The 17,583-nt window shown below is 36.1% G+C and overlaps 1 protein-coding gene across 3 annotated transcripts in view; it reads right to left on the bottom strand.

Annotated features, from left to right (window-relative positions):
• The window catches only part of LOC132743309 (GA-binding protein subunit beta-1-like), an 80,683-nt gene that overhangs the window by 42,090 nt on the left and 21,010 nt on the right, over positions 1–17,583 (bottom strand). For all 3 annotated transcript variants that reach the window (XM_060731848.1, XM_060731850.1, XM_060731849.1), the window contains exons 3-5: positions 15,499–15,696; positions 13,185–13,358; positions 9,700–9,889 (exon numbers count right to left, since the gene is read on the bottom strand). In XM_060731848.1, coding sequence (XP_060587831.1) covers positions 9,700–9,889; positions 13,185–13,358; positions 15,499–15,696 — 562 coding nt within the window. The remainder of the gene's footprint in view (positions 1–9,699; positions 9,890–13,184; positions 13,359–15,498; positions 15,697–17,583) is intronic.

The following is a 17,583-nucleotide window of genomic DNA, read 5'->3' as shown; positions in this document are numbered from 1 at the left end:
AAAATTCTAAGTTCAAAGGGAGATAAATCTGAAAATATTGGTGCTAGAGTTATGAACCTTGTCACATAAATATGGGGATGGTGATAACGTAAATATATTTGAAGTATGAGGTTGATCCCTTAAGAAATAAAGAAGAAACAGTAAGAAATAGTATTTTTTGAGGAAAATTTCTAAGTTCAAGGGGAGATAAATCTGAAAATATTGGTGCTAAAGTTATGAACCTTGTCACATAAGATGGGGATGATGATAAGGTACATATATTTGAAGTATGAGGTTGATCCCTTAAGAAATAAAGAAGTATCAGTAAAAAATAGTATTTTTTTAAGGAAAATTCTAAGTTCAAGGGGAGATAAATCTGAAAATATTGGTGCTAGAGTTATGAACCTTGTCACATAAGATGTGGTTGATGATAAGGAACATATATTTGAAGTTTGAAGTTGATACCTTAAGAAATGACAAAGTTATAGTGAAAAATATTTTACTGCACCAAAACTTTAATCTAAAATCTGGACGCGGACGCGGACGCCGACGCCGGGGCGAGTAGGACAGCTCTCCATATACTTCGTATAGTCGAGCTAAAAATCACTGCATCAAAATCAGGATGTCACCCAAGGTGAGTTATGCCCAAATATCTTAGAATGCTCTAGCAACAAGAATGAGTTTATTAAACACAAATGTCCTGACTCAGATTCTTGTCAGTGACAATTTTTCAAAAGAGGTTTACCCATTCATTTAGTTAAGGACAAAAACTGCTAAATGATTGTAAACACAGTTATATAATTCTACATGGCCTTTTGTAATTGTGAAATAGTTGGCAAGTCATTGCTTTGACTTGTGATGCAATTGAAAAATATATAACTTACAAATAAAACTTTATAAAATATATATAAATGCAAGACCTTGACCTTGAACTCAGTGACCCCAAACTCCATCCAAACTTAAAGGACCACCTTAGGTATGTTCCTTGTAAATATGACACATTGGTGAAAAAAAACACAAAGGCTATTTAAACAAAAGGACCAAGATGGCCCTAGATCGTTCACCTGACCCATCAAACTCATCCGAGCAATTACTTAGACAAGCATCCTGACCAAGTTTGTGATGACAATAGTCAAACATGTGATCTCTAGAGTGTTAACAAGGTTTTAAATATTTGGGCAGTGTGACCTAGTTTTTGACCCCAGGTGATCCATATTCCAATCATCAAAGCAACCTTCCTGATCAATTTCAAGGATATTTGGATCAAAACTGCAGCCACTAGAGTGTTAACAAGATTTTACTATTTTTTTTTGCTCCTCTGACATAGCTTTTGACCAGAGATAACCCATATTTTAACTTGGCCTGTCAACATTCTGACAAGTTTGAATATGATCTAATCAAAACTGTGACTGCTAGAGTGTTAACAACCCAATTGTCGAAGATGAACAACGCACAACAAAGGACAAAGCCCCATCACTATACCTCACCTTGACCACTTCATGGTCAGGTGAGCTAAAAAGTGCACAAAATCTATTATAAGCACAAATGACCTTGACCATGTGACTCTAAACACTTGACCATCTAAAGTATGTTCCTTCCAAACATGAAAAACATCATAATAATGTATAAGCAAATGTGTAGAAATCAATTTTTGGCACCCCTGATCTTGACCCATAACTAAATCCAAAGAAAGAAGACCATGCAAGATATCTTCATCACAAATACGAAAGACATCTGTCTATAAATAAAGGCTGTATTGGAAAAGTATAAAAGGTTGATCACAGGTTGTCCCCTAACACAATCCAAAGGAAGAAGACCATGCATGTTATCATCCTTTCAAACATGAACTAATAATGTGTCTATAGGACACATTTGCCCCCACACTCAACTGTTTTGTCAATCTATTGACTCGGTGTCAATTTTTTGGGGGGCTGTAAACACAAGTTTTAAACTAAAAATCTTTTACTAAGTCAAGGGCAAGAATTTAAACAAGAGCTGTCGGTAGGACAGCATGCTCGACTATTCTTAGTGCTTGATAGTAAAAAAAATGCCTGATACAGTTACCTCCTCCTGTTTACAGGTTGGGGTCATGATGGTGAACAAGTGTGCAAAGTTTCAAAGCCATATGTCAATGGACTTTGAAAATATTTGAACTATTACAAAAACTTTAACGTAAATTCTAAGTCGAAAAAGGGGCATAATTCTGTCAAAATGCTTGATAGAGTTACCTCCTCCTGTTTACAGGTTGGGGTCATGATGTTGAACAAGTGTGCAAAGTTTCAAAGCCATATGTCAATGGACTTTGAAAATATTTGAACTATTACAAAAACTTTAACGTAAATTCTAAGTCGAAAAAGGGGCATAATTCTGTCAAAATGCTTAATAGAGTTACCTCCTGCTGTCTACAGGTTGGGGTCATGATGTTGAACAAGTGTGCAAAGTTTCAAAGCCATATGTCTATGGACTTTGAAAATATTTGAACTATAACAAAAACTTTAACGTAAATTCTAAGTCGAAAAAAGGGGCATAATTCTGTCAAAATGCTTGATAGAGTTACCTCCTCCTGTCTACAGGTTGGGGTCATGATGGTGAACAAGTGTGCAAAGTTTCAAAGCCATATGTCAATGGACTTTGAAAATATTAGAACTATTACAAAAACTTTAACGTAAATTCTAAGTCGAAAAAGGGGCATAATTCTGTCAAAATGCTTGATAGAGTTACCTCCTCCTGTCTACAGGTTGGGTCATGATGGTGAACAAGTGTGCAAAGTTTCAAAGCCATATGTCAATGGACTTTGAAAATATTTGAACTATTACAAAAACTTTAACATAAGTGGTTACGCCGACGCCGACGCAGACGCCGACGCCGACGCTCGGGTGACTGCAATAGCTCTACTTATTCTTATCGAATAGTCGAGCTAAAAATACTGAATAAATCGACAAAGCTAACCCCCAAGATGCATAAATATACATGCTGACCATCATTCTTGTAAACTTTCAGGCCTACAGATTAAATACTTTTTGAGCTATGCATGAACAAGTTGAAAATTGCAAATTTATACTAAGTCAAGGGCAATAACTCTAACAAAACTGAAAAAAATCCACACACAAAATCCCAGGTGCATAGCTTCACAGTGATGTTGATTATTATTCACACAAAGTTGACTGATTCTAACTCAAGCACTCAAGGAACAAATAACTTAACATAATGAAACTGTTTTTACTAATTCAAGAACAATAACTCTACAAATACTGGATAAATTCACAAGGGAAATCCAAGGTGTACAACTACATATGCTGACCAACATTCTTGTTAAGTTTCATGACTCTAAGATTAAATACATTTTGAGCTACGCACGAAACAAATTGAAAATTGAAAATTTTCACTTAATCAAGGGCAATAACTCTGACAAAAATATTAATTCACAAGCAAAATCCCAGATGCAAAACTTCACATCACATACTGATCAACATCCCTGTAAAAATTCATGACCCTATGTCAAATTCTTTCTGAGCTACATACGACACAAGTTAAAAATTGCAAATTTTTACTAAATCAAGGACAATTATTGAACTCTACAAATACTAAAGAAATCTAATCGAAAATACCCAGATGGACATCTACACATGCTGATCAACATTCCTGTAAAGTTTCATGACCCTAGGTCAAATACTTTTTGAGCTACTTGCAACACAAGTTGAAAATTGCAAATTTTTATTAAGTCAAAGGCAAAACAGAATAAATCCACAAGCAAAACCCAAGGTGCACAACTTTACATGCTGAGCTACATTCCTGTAAAGTTTCATGACTCTAAGTCAAATACTTTTTGGGTTACATGCGACACAAGTTGAAAATTGTAAATTTTTACCAAGTCAAGGACAATAACTCTAAAAATACTAAATATATCCACTTGAAAATACCAAGGTTCACAACTTCACATGCTGAGCAACATTCCAGTAAGGTTTCAAGACTCTAGGTCAAATACATTTTGAGTTACATGCGACACACGTTGAAAATGAGTCAAGGGCAATAACTCTAAAATACTGAATATATCCACACAAAAATACCCAGGTGCAAAACTACACATGCTAATCAACATTCCTGTAAAGTTTCATGACTCTAGGTCAAATACTTTTAGAGCTATGTGCGACACAAAATGAGAAAGGACGGACATCCTTACAAATGATACATTGTGTGACTTTTCCTTTGATCTTTTTAGCCACACATGGCTTATAAAAGACATACAAGTAAAAATGGAATGAATAGGATCAAAGAGAATTTACTGTTACCCATTTATCTCCAAGTCACACAATGTATCATTCGTAGGTACGGCCGGACGGACAAGGGTAAATCTCAATGCCCCCCCCCCCCCCCCCTTATTTTAGATTTTTATTTTTATCAGTACATCTCAAGGACAGATATCTTATTTCCAAGGCAATTCTGGACGTTCCAGAAGTTATGGCATGTATGCTTAATATCTAACCTCTAGCTCTTTGGGTTTTTTTAAAAGACATTTTTTAAGTTTTTACTATGTACATATAAGGAAAATAAATGACCGCCCATGGCGCAGCCAATTTTGACCCCAGGGCTTTTATTTGAACAAACTTGATAGACACTCACTAGAAGATGTTTTATGCCAAATATCTAAGCTCTAGCTCTTTGGGTTTTTTAAAAGAAGATTTTTTAAGGTTTTTCTTTTGGTTGCCATGGCAACTAGAATTCTGCATGGAATTGAATTCTTTGAACAATTTCTTAAGGGGACCACCAAAGGAACATTCCTGTGAAAGTTTGGATGAAATTGGCTTAGCGGTTTTTGAGATATTGTTAAAAAGTTATGTGACAGTGAGCTCATAAATCCTGTATGGGCAAAAGTGTTTGTTTGTTGTTGTTGTTGTTGTTTTTTTGAGGGGGGGGGGGGGGGGGGGTTACATCGTCACAGTATAGGTCATATCACAACGTTCCAGCTTTACTGGTGGAGGAAGACCTCAAATGCCCTTCTGTGCATTATTTCAGGCACAAACGAGAACCTGAGTAGAACCTACAGCCGTTCCGTAAGCTAGCTGGATAGCTTCTTCAAATGAAAGAATCCAAAGTCCCTGTCGGGATTAGAACCCACAGCGTTGAAGGGCAAGTGGTTTGAAGTCAACGACCTTAACCACTCAGCCACGGACGCCCCTAGGGCAAAAGTGTAAGAATCTATTTTTAGCACTGGTGACCTTGACACAAATGACCCCTAACTCCACCCGAAGAAAAAAACCCTAATTTTATGTTCCTTGTAACCAAATATAAGAGACATTTGTCAATAGAATAAGGTTAAAAATTTTTGTGGTTAATGAGATATGACATAGTCACATTGTACAAGTTGCAATTAAACTTTAATTAAAGTGTAACACCGGTGCTGATGCCCAGAATAATTTCTTAGAATAGTTGAGCTAAAATAGCTTAGGATACACACAATTCTAAATTCTAGCTGACAGAATGGTTGTCTGCTTTGGTTTATACAGAATTTATTTTAATAATAATAATAATAATAATAAAGACTTTATTTAAAGAGGCAACATAGTTAGGCAAGCCCAGTCTTCCCTATGAGCCTCTATCAAAAATGTACATATATACAGTTACAAACAAAGACTTATATAAACAAAGAAAGAAAACTAAATGTATACAAGTTATACAACAAAGAAAAGTTGAGTAATTGAAAAATGCAATAAGAAAATGAATACAAACATTTGAAAGTATGAAATTGTACATTTTATGAGACATACATGTATATATGTGATATTAAAACATAGCTAGATTATTTGGTGCCCACCAGAGAACCACCATTTAAGATAATTTGTTTTGAATGTTTGTAAGTTGGAAGAATTTCTTATGTTTAAAGGGAGGGAGTTCCAAAATTTTGAGCCTGAATATGATAGGGATTTTTCTGCAGAATTCAATTCTTGGTTTGGGGACTAAAAGAGTTTTTGTTCATATGATCTTAATGATTTATTTTCTGTATTTGTAAAAAGATTTTGCATATAATCAGGGAGAAGATTGTTTAGGGACTTGTATACTAAAATGGCCTTTTTTATAATTCACTCTATCAGAGAATTTCATCCAGTTCAATTCAGAAAATAACTCATCAGTAGGCGCATCAAAATCTTTATCAAGTATTATTCTTGCTGCACGTTTTTGAAATTTATACATGTCGTTTAAGAGTTCCTTACTGCAATTACCCCCCAAATAGTGCAACAATAGTCTAAATGAGGAAGAATGTAAGCATTAAAGAACATTTTTCCTAACCTGAAGATTTAGAAATGGTTTAATTCTCAGAAGTAGATATAGTAAGGAATTGCATTTATTCAGCGTCATCTTGACATGTGTTTTCCAATTAAGTGTATGATCAACATGGACTCCTAAAAGTTTTTTCTGTTTCTGAGAATTGAATGCTTTCATCTTGCAGAGTGATGTTGAAATCACTAGAATTATTGATGATATTGTAGATATTATGTGAAGGGGAAATAATCATTGCTTTTGTTTTTTTGGCATTTGGAATCATTGAATTTCTGGTACACCATTGTTGAATAGAGTCAAGGTCAGACTGAAGATTTATACAGATTGAATTGATAGCTTGTCCAAATACTGTAATGGAAGTGTCATCAGCAAACATATTTGAAATGGAATGTGATAAGTGCAAAGGCATGTCATTTATGTAAATAATGAAAAGAAGAGGGCTAAAACTGAGCCTTGAGGTACACCAGATGTAACATCTTGAGCATTAGAGTATTTTCCTGACACACATACTTGTTGTGAACGATTACTTAAATATGATCTGAACCAAGAAATTGAATTTTTATCTATTTTATACAATTTTAGTTTTTTTAATAACAATTCATGATTGATTAAGTCAAATGCTTTTGTAAGGTCAAGAAATATTGTCCCCTATAAGTTTCTCTTCATTTATTGCTTTAATCCAGTTGTCAACAATTGAAGTTAGAGCCGTTTCACAAGAATAATTTGTGCGAAAGCCAGATTGATTTGGTTGAAAAAGAGAGTTAGCTTCAAGAAATGATTTTAGGTGATCACTAACATGTCTTTCTAGAATTTTTGACAGGACTGGTAGTATTGAAATTGGTCTGTAATTGCTTACTTCATTCTTGTTGCCCTTCTTATGTATAGGTGTAACTTTTGCTTTTTTAAATATTGAAGGAAATATGCCATTTGATATACTGAGATTAAATATCATGTAGGAAGCTATAAGCTTAAGTTGTCTTTTTTCTGTCCTTAACAGTAACAAGAGGGCCATGATGGCCCTGAGGTCGCTCACCTGTATATAGGCCCCTGGAGCAGGGCCAGTTTAAACCCCGGGCTTATATTTGAACAAACTTGGAAGACATCCATTAGAACATGTTTCATGCTAAATATCTTAGCTCTAGCTCTTTGAGATTTATTAAGTTTTTACTATATGCATATACATGGGTGGAAGTTGGAAATCTTGTCAATCCTGAAAATTGAGCTGGGGGCCCAGGGGCCGCCAGGGCCTTCGGTGAGTCCAGGGCAAAGCCCTGGTAGGGGGTCCAGGGGGACGAAGCCCCCCGGAAGCTCCTGGGAATAAGTGGTTTTGACTGCTTGTACAGCGCTTTTCCAGGGTTATATGATTGCCAAAGACTGACTTATTATCATGCAGAGAATGCATGATTTTCTGTTCACAGCTCTTGTTCATGGATATACCCTAAACATACTCTTTGATGTAGATTTAGAATGAAACATAACCTTCAAAATTTAGCAACATTTTTATTCTTGTGTCCATGTAATTGATATTAACATTATATATTATGCACATGCAAAAAAAATGCATGATATCACCATTGATCATAGGTTAAGAGCATGTAGGCAATCAGTGCGTGGCTTGGATAGTATACATGTACATTTAAGGGGAGCGGTGGCCTAATGGTTAAGGTGTCTGCCTCTCAACCCAGAGATCATGGGTTCGAGCCCTACTCGGGTCACGACCATGTTTCTTCATACGACACCAGTACTGGTTGGTTCCAGGAAGCGGACTCGAAAGTGATTAATATAAGTTGCAAGAACTTGTTTCGCAATCGAGCTTAAATAAATATGTTTAAACCATGTACATGACCACGCCCACTTATTTTTTATAAAAAAAATTTTTTCACTAATAAAATATTTTTTCATTCAAATTGTTTTTAAGATATCTTATTTTCAATAAATCAACAAAGGAAATTTGTTTTTAAAAAATTCATCCATATATACTATAAATATAGTAAAGGTAGAAAGGTTCTCCAGCGGATCTACCACCAGGCCTTATGTTACCTCCCAGATCTTTGTTAATTGTCAACCAATTTTCACCAAATAAAGTGCAATCTACGCAGAAATGATTTCTCTTTCGATAAATGTACAATATTAGACCAGTTGGTATGACAAAAGATGGAATTTTAAAGCGAAAATGCACTTTTTGTCTAGGTCGGTCATCGCTTGACCGAGCCAAAAGTAGACGATTTTGAACATAAATTGATCTTTTTCTTAATAACAAACTAATGTCAGTGCATGCAAACAGTTGAAACAGAAAAGGCAGCTATAATACTATCGCTTACCGGTCCAAAGTTAATCAAAAACGTCTGTAGGTACGCACTTTCAGTAGTTATTTGCACTAACTTTTTAAATTTCCCGACATTGTACATGTATACAAATCCTGATCCGTATATTCAAAGTACACATGCTCAGTTCCCGCTGGTACCCAGCTTCGCTCAATCTTTATTATGCGCATCAGGTACATCAGGGTCAGCATTTGTATACATGTAATGTCGGGAACCCAGCTAGTCTATTTACGGCCATAGCCGAACGCGCTCCAGGCTATCTCCTGAAAATGAGCACCTTGCAATGACAAATCGTTACTAAAAATAAAGCGCAAAACAGATCGAGTTACTGGAATTTACTTTTGTTTTCGTTTCAACAGTTTAAAAGTCGAAGTCAGGGTTGAGGTAGGCCTATACCCCCCCCCCCCCCCCTAAATCTCAACGGATTTACGTGTTTTGGAAAAGTGATCTCTGAGGACACCGAAAATCCAGAGCATTCCGGAAAACTTCCACCCATGCATATAGGGTAAATCAATGACCCCCTGGGGCGGGGCCAATTCTGACCCCAGGCCTTTTATTTGAACAAACTTGGTAGAGTTTCATGCCAAATATCTAAGCTCTAGCTCTTTTTGTTTTTTAAAAGAAGATATTTAAAGTTTGTTCTTTCGGTTGACATGGCAACCAGAGTTCTGCATGGAATTAAATTCTTAGAACAATTTTTTAAGGTCACCACCACAGGAACATTCCTGTGAAGTTTGGATGAAATTGGCTTAGTGGTTTATGAGGAGACGTCATTTAAAGTAAAAGTTTACGGACGAAGGACGGACACCGGACAAAAAGCGATCATAAAAGCTCACCCTGTCACTTTGTGACAGGTGAGCAAAAAATCTTAGATGAAGTAGGAAATTTACAGGTTCTCAAAGCTGAGTAATGCACTTTTAAGTTTAGTCTTGAAAATTGAACTGTGTATGCAAAACTTTAAGTATTTAGAAAAATTCATGATGAAGGGGGTATAGTCTTTTTTTATTGCCAATGAACAAGAGATTCACTGAGACGCTCTCATGTTTGACAGGCTATTATCTTTACCATTTCATCTCATATAATATCAAATAATTATTGATATTTACTAACAGTCGTTTACCTGCATTTTCTGATTTTACAGAGCGTATATTTTGTAGTAATATATTACTGTCATCATTGTCTGAGGCTAAACTTGTATGACCATCTATTGATATCTGTTCAGCATTTTCTATAACTGTGTCTGGTCCATCAACTTCTGATGTTTCTATGGTGACAGTTTCCTGTGGTTCAAGATTGGTGATTGCTGTATGCTGAAGTTCAACAAGAACAAAATAATATTTAAATATGCTCCTTGTCACTTTACATACCAGTAATACCCCCCACTTACTAGGTTTTGTACACAGAAAAGTATATCTTTTGTAGTTTCAGAGTTATGTTTCAGACAAAGTTCAAAGTGTGATAATTCCAAACTTAGGCAAGGCAGAGTTACTGTTCTTTGGACTGCACTGCACTTCTACTCAATGAGATTTATCTACCGACTTGCTGGCACACATTGTCTCAATATGGTGATCATTTCTGTGAAATAGTTGTAAAATCCAACTTCAAATAACGAAGTTATGGGCCGGTGCTGCAAGGTCATGCTGTGACCTTCAAGGTAGCGAACCAAATATTGCATGTGACACGTCATCTCAATATAGTGACCATTTCTGTGAAATAGTTGTAAAATCCAATTTCAAATAATGAAGTTATGGGCCGGACACGATTTTGCTGCAAGGTCATGCTGTGACCTTAACCTTCAAGGTAGCAACCCAAATGTTGCGCGCAGCACGTCATCTCAATATGGTGATCATTTCTGTGAAATAATTGTAAAATCTGACTTCAAATAACAATGTTATGGGTCAGACACGATTTTGCTGCAAGGTCATGCTGTGACCTTGATCTTCAAGGTAGCTACCCAAATGTTGCGCGTGACACATCATCTCCATATGGTAATCATTTCCATGAAATAGTTGTAAAATCCGACTTCAAATAATGAAGTTATGGGCCGGACCTGAATTCGGGACTTACGTACAGACGAATGGACTGACGGACGTACAACCCAGCGACTATATGCTCCCCAGAAATTTTTGGGGAACATAAAAATGAACCAGTGGTTTAGATGTTGTTTCGATGTTGTTTTCTAATTTCAGCTCTGGCAGCCATTTTATTAAACAGTTCAGCATGTCACTAAGTGAGAGGTGAGCTAATAAAAAGATGACAGAAAAAGAAAAGGAAAACGAACAATTGACCTGGCTGGGGGTCGAACTGTCAACCTCGATCCCCTATGGCAGGGCCAATTTTGACCACAGGGGTTTTATTTCAACAAACAAGGTAGACATACACAAGAACATGTTTCATGCTAACTATCTAAGCTTTAGCTCTTTGGGATTTTCACAAGAAGATTTTTTTAAAGTTTTTACTATATACATATAAGGAAAATCAATGACCCCTAGGGCGGGCAAATTTTAACCCCAGGGCTTTCATTTGAACAAACTTCATAGACATCCACAAGAAGATGTTTTATGCCAAATATCTAAACTCTATCTCTTTTGGATTTACACAAGAAGATTTTTTAAGTTTTTACTACAAACAAGTATATATAAGGAAAGTCAATGACCACCTGGGGCTGGGCCAATTTTGACCCTAGGGCTTTTATTTGAACAAACTTGGTAGACATGCACAAATAGAGGCTTCATGCCAAATATCTTATCTATAGTACTTTTAGATTGTCACAAGAAGATTTTTTAAGTTTTTACTATATATAAATATAAGGAAAATCAATGACGCCCCCATAGGGCGGGGTAAATTTTGATCCTTGTGTTTTATTTGAATAAATTTGGTAGCCATTCATTAGAAGACATTTAATGCCAAATATCTTAGCTCTACCTGTTTTAGATTGTCACAAGAAGATTTTTTATATTATTTTTATATGTACTATTTTTTAAAACTATAATGTAAAGTAGTAGGGTTTTTGTCACAAAAACATATGTCTCCCGAAACTATGTATGGTCACCCTTGTGAAGTTTCATTGAAATCCCATCAGTAGCTTGACCTGTCAAAGCCAGACAAGATTTTTCTATTTATAGCTCTGACGGCCATTTTGTGCAGCAAAGCGGGACATGCTGATGACGTGCACAACAAGGGATGGTACTGATCACTCCTGTAAAGTTTGGTTGAAATCCCACTAGTAGTTTGACCTGTGAAGGCTGGACAAGATTTTTCTATTCATCGCCCTGGCGGCCATTTTGTGCAGCGAAGCAGAAAGTGCTGGTGACACGCACAACTAGGAATGGTACTGATCACTCCTGTAAAGTTTGGTTGAAATCCCATCAGAAGTTTGGCCTGTGAAGACCAGACAAGATTTTCCTATTTTTAGCTCTGGCGGCCATTTTGTGCAGCAAGGCAGAACGTGCCGCTGATGTGCACAACTAGGAATGGTACCGATCACTCCTGTAAAGTTTGGTTGAAATCCAACCAGTAGTTTGTTCTGTGAAGGACGGACAAGATTTTTCTATTTTTAACTCTGGCGGCCATTTTGTGTAGCCAAGCGGAACATGCCGGTGACTTGCACAACAAGGGATGGTACTGATCACTCCTGTAAAGTTTGGTTGAAATCCAACCAGTAGTTTGACCTGTGAAGGGCTGACAAGCTTCATGCGGAAGGACGGACAACGGACGGACGTGCCACTTAAATGGACTTAAGGGCCATTTCTTTTAATATTTTCTTTTGTTTAATAGAGGGCCATGGCCCGTTATTCTATTGTTACTGAATTAACTCTATTGTTCTCTTTTGTTCTGTTTACAGTTAGATGGCCCACTAAATAGCCCAGACAGACTGACAGACTGCAAAGGCAGAAACAATATGTCTCCCAAAAATTAGGAGATAACATATAAACCTATATCACATATTCAGGGAAAAAAATGAAATGAAGCCCCGTGATAGGCCGATTTTATCCAAGCTGTCTTTAAATAGTTGAAGAATCAAAAGCCTTGGTAGAAAATCCCACTAGAAGATGTTTCATGCCTAATATCTAAGCTCTAGCTCTGTCGATTTTTTAAGATTTTTGGAAAAAAAATGATTTGGTTGCCATGGCAACCAGAGTTGTTTTTGGAATTTAATTCTTTGAACAACTTTAGTAGAGCTTCATGCAAAGAACATTCCTGCAAAGTTTCAACAAATTTGGCCAAGTGGTTTAGGAGGAGAACGTGTTTAAAGTAATTGTTGACACACGGTCTGACAGATGGATGGACAGACAGACAGACGGATGTTCTAATGGGACAGTAATAATGTGGCTTCTCTATTGTTCTCTCTATTGTTCTTTTTTGCCACCAAAAAGAAAATAGCCACATAAAAGCATTACGGAACGAATGACATCAAAGAGAAAGAACAGTTAACTATTGTCCCTCTAGCCACATTATTACTGTCCCGTGAGAGCGGACTGACAGACAGAGGCCATTCCTATAATCCCCTTTCTGCTACGCAGAAGGGGATTAAAAATGTCAGCAATGATTTAAAATAGACTGTTATATGTTAGATTAATCAGAAACTTATTTTAGAATATAAACCTGAGCCATTTGTATAGTTTGTACAATGTCTGGTCGTCCATTCATTATTGCTATATCAAGAGGTGTTTTTTCAAACTTATTTTCACAAGTCATATCTGCCCCAGATTTCAGCAAAACTTCTATAACATCAAGGTGACCTTTTTCTGTGGCCCAGTGCAAAGGGGTCATCTTCAGCTGAAAACATACACAATAAACTCTTGTTACCTTTTCTACAATACAAGACCATCTTCATTGCTGAATCAAAGATAACATACTCTATAAGATTTTTTGTATTAAATCCTTTATCTTATTTCCTAAAAGTATAAAGTAAAGCCAAACAAGTATCCCACCATGACTCTGAATTGCTTATTTTCAAATAGAAGAACACTAGAGCACATTAATTTTATCATTTATTCTATATGATTATATACAGACACTAAACGGTACACAGTAACTAGAGAACATCTTGAAAACTATTTATAATATTATGTTTTGTTTTCAGTTTTAACAGAAGTCTCCAAAATTATAATTTTCACTAGTAAAGGTCTGGTATAGACATGCATGTCTTATTGCTTAAATGTATGGTCAAACAAAAATAGTTACTTTTGCAGGAAATCATTCTAATGTTACCTTCTTAGGACATTCTATACATTAATGTTTACTTGCATATGGTTTAACAGATTTAAACAAAACTTCCAGCTTCAACTGTCCCAGTATCATTCAAAATTGGACATCGAAGAATAAATAAACTGGATTTTTAATTCATAAAGTGTTAACTTTGTTATTCCAGGTATGTACTTTTATTACATTTCATAATTCATTAAAGTTTATATAACTTATTTTAGATATGTAAATTAATATAATTTGTTAGGTACAATGTAATAGTTAAACATTATAATTATTTATATTGTTAAAATGGTACCTCTTATGCAAAGTAAGTAATTAATAAAGCTAATTTCCCCATATTTGTTAATTAAAAGATCAAAGTATTGTTAATTTAGATATTGTATTCTTATAATAGTTTATTTTATAATTTTATAAAATGTTATTGTTACGATCATTCAAAATTGGACATTGAAGATTAAACTGGTGATGTTAACAAGGTTTTTCTATTTTTAGCTCCTGTGACTTAGTTTTTCATCCGAGATGACCCATGTTGAACTCATCTGAGCTATCAACTAGGTAAGCATCCTAACCAAGTTTGATGATGATTGAGGCAAAATGTGACTGCTAGAGTGTTTACAAGGTTTTTCTATTTTTGGCTCCCGTGACATAGTTTTTCATCAGAGATGACCCATGTTCGAACTCATACGAGCTATCACCTAGACAAGCATCCTGACTAAGTTTAATGATTATTGAGGCAAAAATGTGACCGCTAGAGTGTTAACAATGTTTTTTTATTTTTAGCTCCTGTGACCTAGTTTTTCATCTGAGATGACCCATGTTCGAACTCATCCAAGCTATCACCTAGACAAGCATCCTAACCAAGTCTTCTGATGATTGAGGCAAAAATGTGACCCCTAGAGTGTTAACAAGGTTTTTCTATATTTGGGCGGTGTGGCCTAGTTTTTGACCCCAGGTAACCTATTTTCGAAATTTGACCTTAATCATCAAAACAAACTTTTAGACCAATTTACAGGATATTTGAATCAAAACAGTAGCCACTAGAGTGTGAACAAGATTTTTATATTTTTAGCTCCTGTGACCTAGTTTTTCATTAGAGATGACTTATTTTCGAACTGTTCCGAAAATTACCTAGACAAGCATCTTGACACAGTTTGATGATGATTGAGGCAAAAACGTGACCGCTAGAGTGTTAACAAGGTTTTTCCATATTAGGGCAGTGTGACCTAGTTTTTGACCCCAGGTAACCTTTATTCGACCATGACCTAGAAATCAAACTTTCAGATCAATTTCCAGGAAATTTGGATCCACTAGAGTGTTTGCAAGATTTTCCTTTTTTTAAGCTCTGAGACCTAGTTTTTCATCAGAGATGACCCATGTTCGAACTCATCCGAAAATCACCTAGACAAGCATCTCGACACAGTTTGATGATGACTGAGGCAAAAATGTGACCACTAGAGAGTTAACGAGCAAACATTTGATATTTATGAGCTTCATTCCGTAGTTAAATAAAGAACAAAAGCTCATAAAATTGTGAGCTATTTTTTGTTTTTTATGAGTTTATGGACTTATGTCCAGGTGTAGTTTATGAGCTTATTGCCTCTTAAATATCAAAAGTTGTGTCCGAACAAATGTGGACAGACGACGGACATTCAACAATCCTAAAAGCTCACCCTAAGCTTAGGTGAGCTAATAAAAGTTAATACTATACCATGTCTTTTGCATCTATGTCAGCAGCATGCTGGAGTAAGATATTCACAATATCTACATGTCCTTCCTGGGCTGCCACATGTAATGGTGTTCTATCCACCTTTGTGCGTGCATCTCGGCTTATTCCAGCTCTCAATAAAACTTCAGCAGTAGCAACATGACCATACTGTGCTGAGAAATGCAGAGGTGATGTTCCCAACTGTAATACATAATAATATGCCATGATTGCCCTTGACCACTCATCTGAGATCCATTGCTAGAAAAGGTCATTAATCTTCAATGCAAAAGCAGGTCAACTTTTTAAAGTAAATTTCACATTCTATCTATAATAATGATAATTCTACAGTGTAATGATATATCTAAAATAACAAGCAAATTCATTGAATTTATATCCCCAGCCAGGCACTAGTTATTACTAACACAACAACTGAAGACATAAGGCTTTATATATATATTTATCATGGCATAAACAGTTATATTCTTTGTACTTATTAAATATTCAGGGCATTACAGAGCCATAATAATAGTAATATCTGGACATGCCAATGAGATGTAAATTGCCTTTGTGTATCTATGGTTGCCATAAAGTTTTGTTGAAATCAATACAGCAGTTGCAAGAAATAGCAATATCAATGCTCTATATGCATACTACATAACTAATCAAGGACCACAACTCTGTAATGAAGGGTCTGGTCTGAACAACTTCAACAATTGACCAGAACAAGCCAACTATATGTGCATCTCCTCTTGATATTGATGATTCCCATAAACTTTTGTTGAATTCCAGCCAGTAGTTGCAGAGAAGTAGCGCAGAAACGAATATTGTTCTATATGCATACTGCATAACTAATCAGGGGCCATAACTCTGAGTTAAAGTGTCTGACCGGAACAAGGCTACGATATGAGCATCTCCTCTTGGTATTGAATGTTCCCATAAAGTTTCATTGAATTCAAGCCAGTAGTTGCAGAGAAGTTGCGCGGAAACGAATATTGTTCTATATGCATACTGCATAACTAATCAAGGGCCAAAACTCTGCATTAAAGTGTCTGACCGGAACAAGGCGACTATATGCACATCTCCTCTTGGTATTGAAGGTTCCCATAAAGTTTCGTTGAATTCCAGCCAGTAGTTACAGAGAAGTAGCACAGAAACAATTATTGCTCTGGTTGCATACTGCATAAAAAATTAAGGGCCATAACTCTAAGTTAAAGTGTCTGACCCGAACAAGGCGATGATATACCCATCTCCTCTTGGTATTTAAGGTTCCATAAAATTTCATTGAATTCCAGCCAGTAGTTGCAGAGATTAGTAGTGCGGAAACGAATATTATGTTCTATATGCATACTGCATAACTAATCAAGGGCCATAACTCTGAGTTAAATTGTCTGACTGGAACAAGCTGACAATATGCGCATCTCCTCTTGGTATTGAAGGTTCCCATAAAGTTTTGTTGAATTCCAGCCAGTAGTTGCAGAGAAGTAACGTGGAAACGATTTTTAACTCTATATGCATACTGCATAACTAATCAAGGGCCATAACTCTGAGTTAAAGTGTCTGACCGGAACAAGGCGACGATATGCGCATCTCCTCTTGGTATTGAAGGTTCCCATAAAGTTTCATTGAATTCCAGCCAGTAGTAGCAGAGAAGTAGCGCGAATACGATTTTTACTCTATATGCATACTGCATAACTAATCAAGGGCCAAATTTTAACTCTGAGTTAAAGGGTCTGACCAGAACAAGCTGTTGCTATGCGCATCTCCTCTTGATATTGATGATTCCCATAAAGTTTCGTTGAATTCCAGCCAGTAGTTGCAGAGAACTAGTCCGGAAACGAAATTCGGACGGACGGATGGACGGACGTTCTAACACTGGAGAGTATTATGTGGCTAGTCTATTGTTCTCTCTATTGTTCTTTATAGCCACACAAAAGAAAATAGCCACATAAAAGCATTACGGAATGAATGACATCAAAGAGAAAGAACAGTTACCTATTGTCCCTCTAGCCACATAATTACTGTCCTTTGAGTGCGGACGGACAGATTGAGGACGGATGGACAACGTCAAAACAATATCCCCAGATCTAT

Source organism: Ruditapes philippinarum, unplaced genomic scaffold (assembly GCF_026571515.1).
Source record: "Ruditapes philippinarum isolate M1 unplaced genomic scaffold, ASM2657151v2 ctg547_1_1_1_1, whole genome shotgun sequence".
Taxonomy (NCBI): Eukaryota; Metazoa; Mollusca; class Bivalvia; order Venerida; family Veneridae; genus Ruditapes; species Ruditapes philippinarum.
The sequence above is the reverse complement of the archived record's forward strand: the minus strand, read 5'-3'. Positions and strand labels throughout refer to the sequence as shown.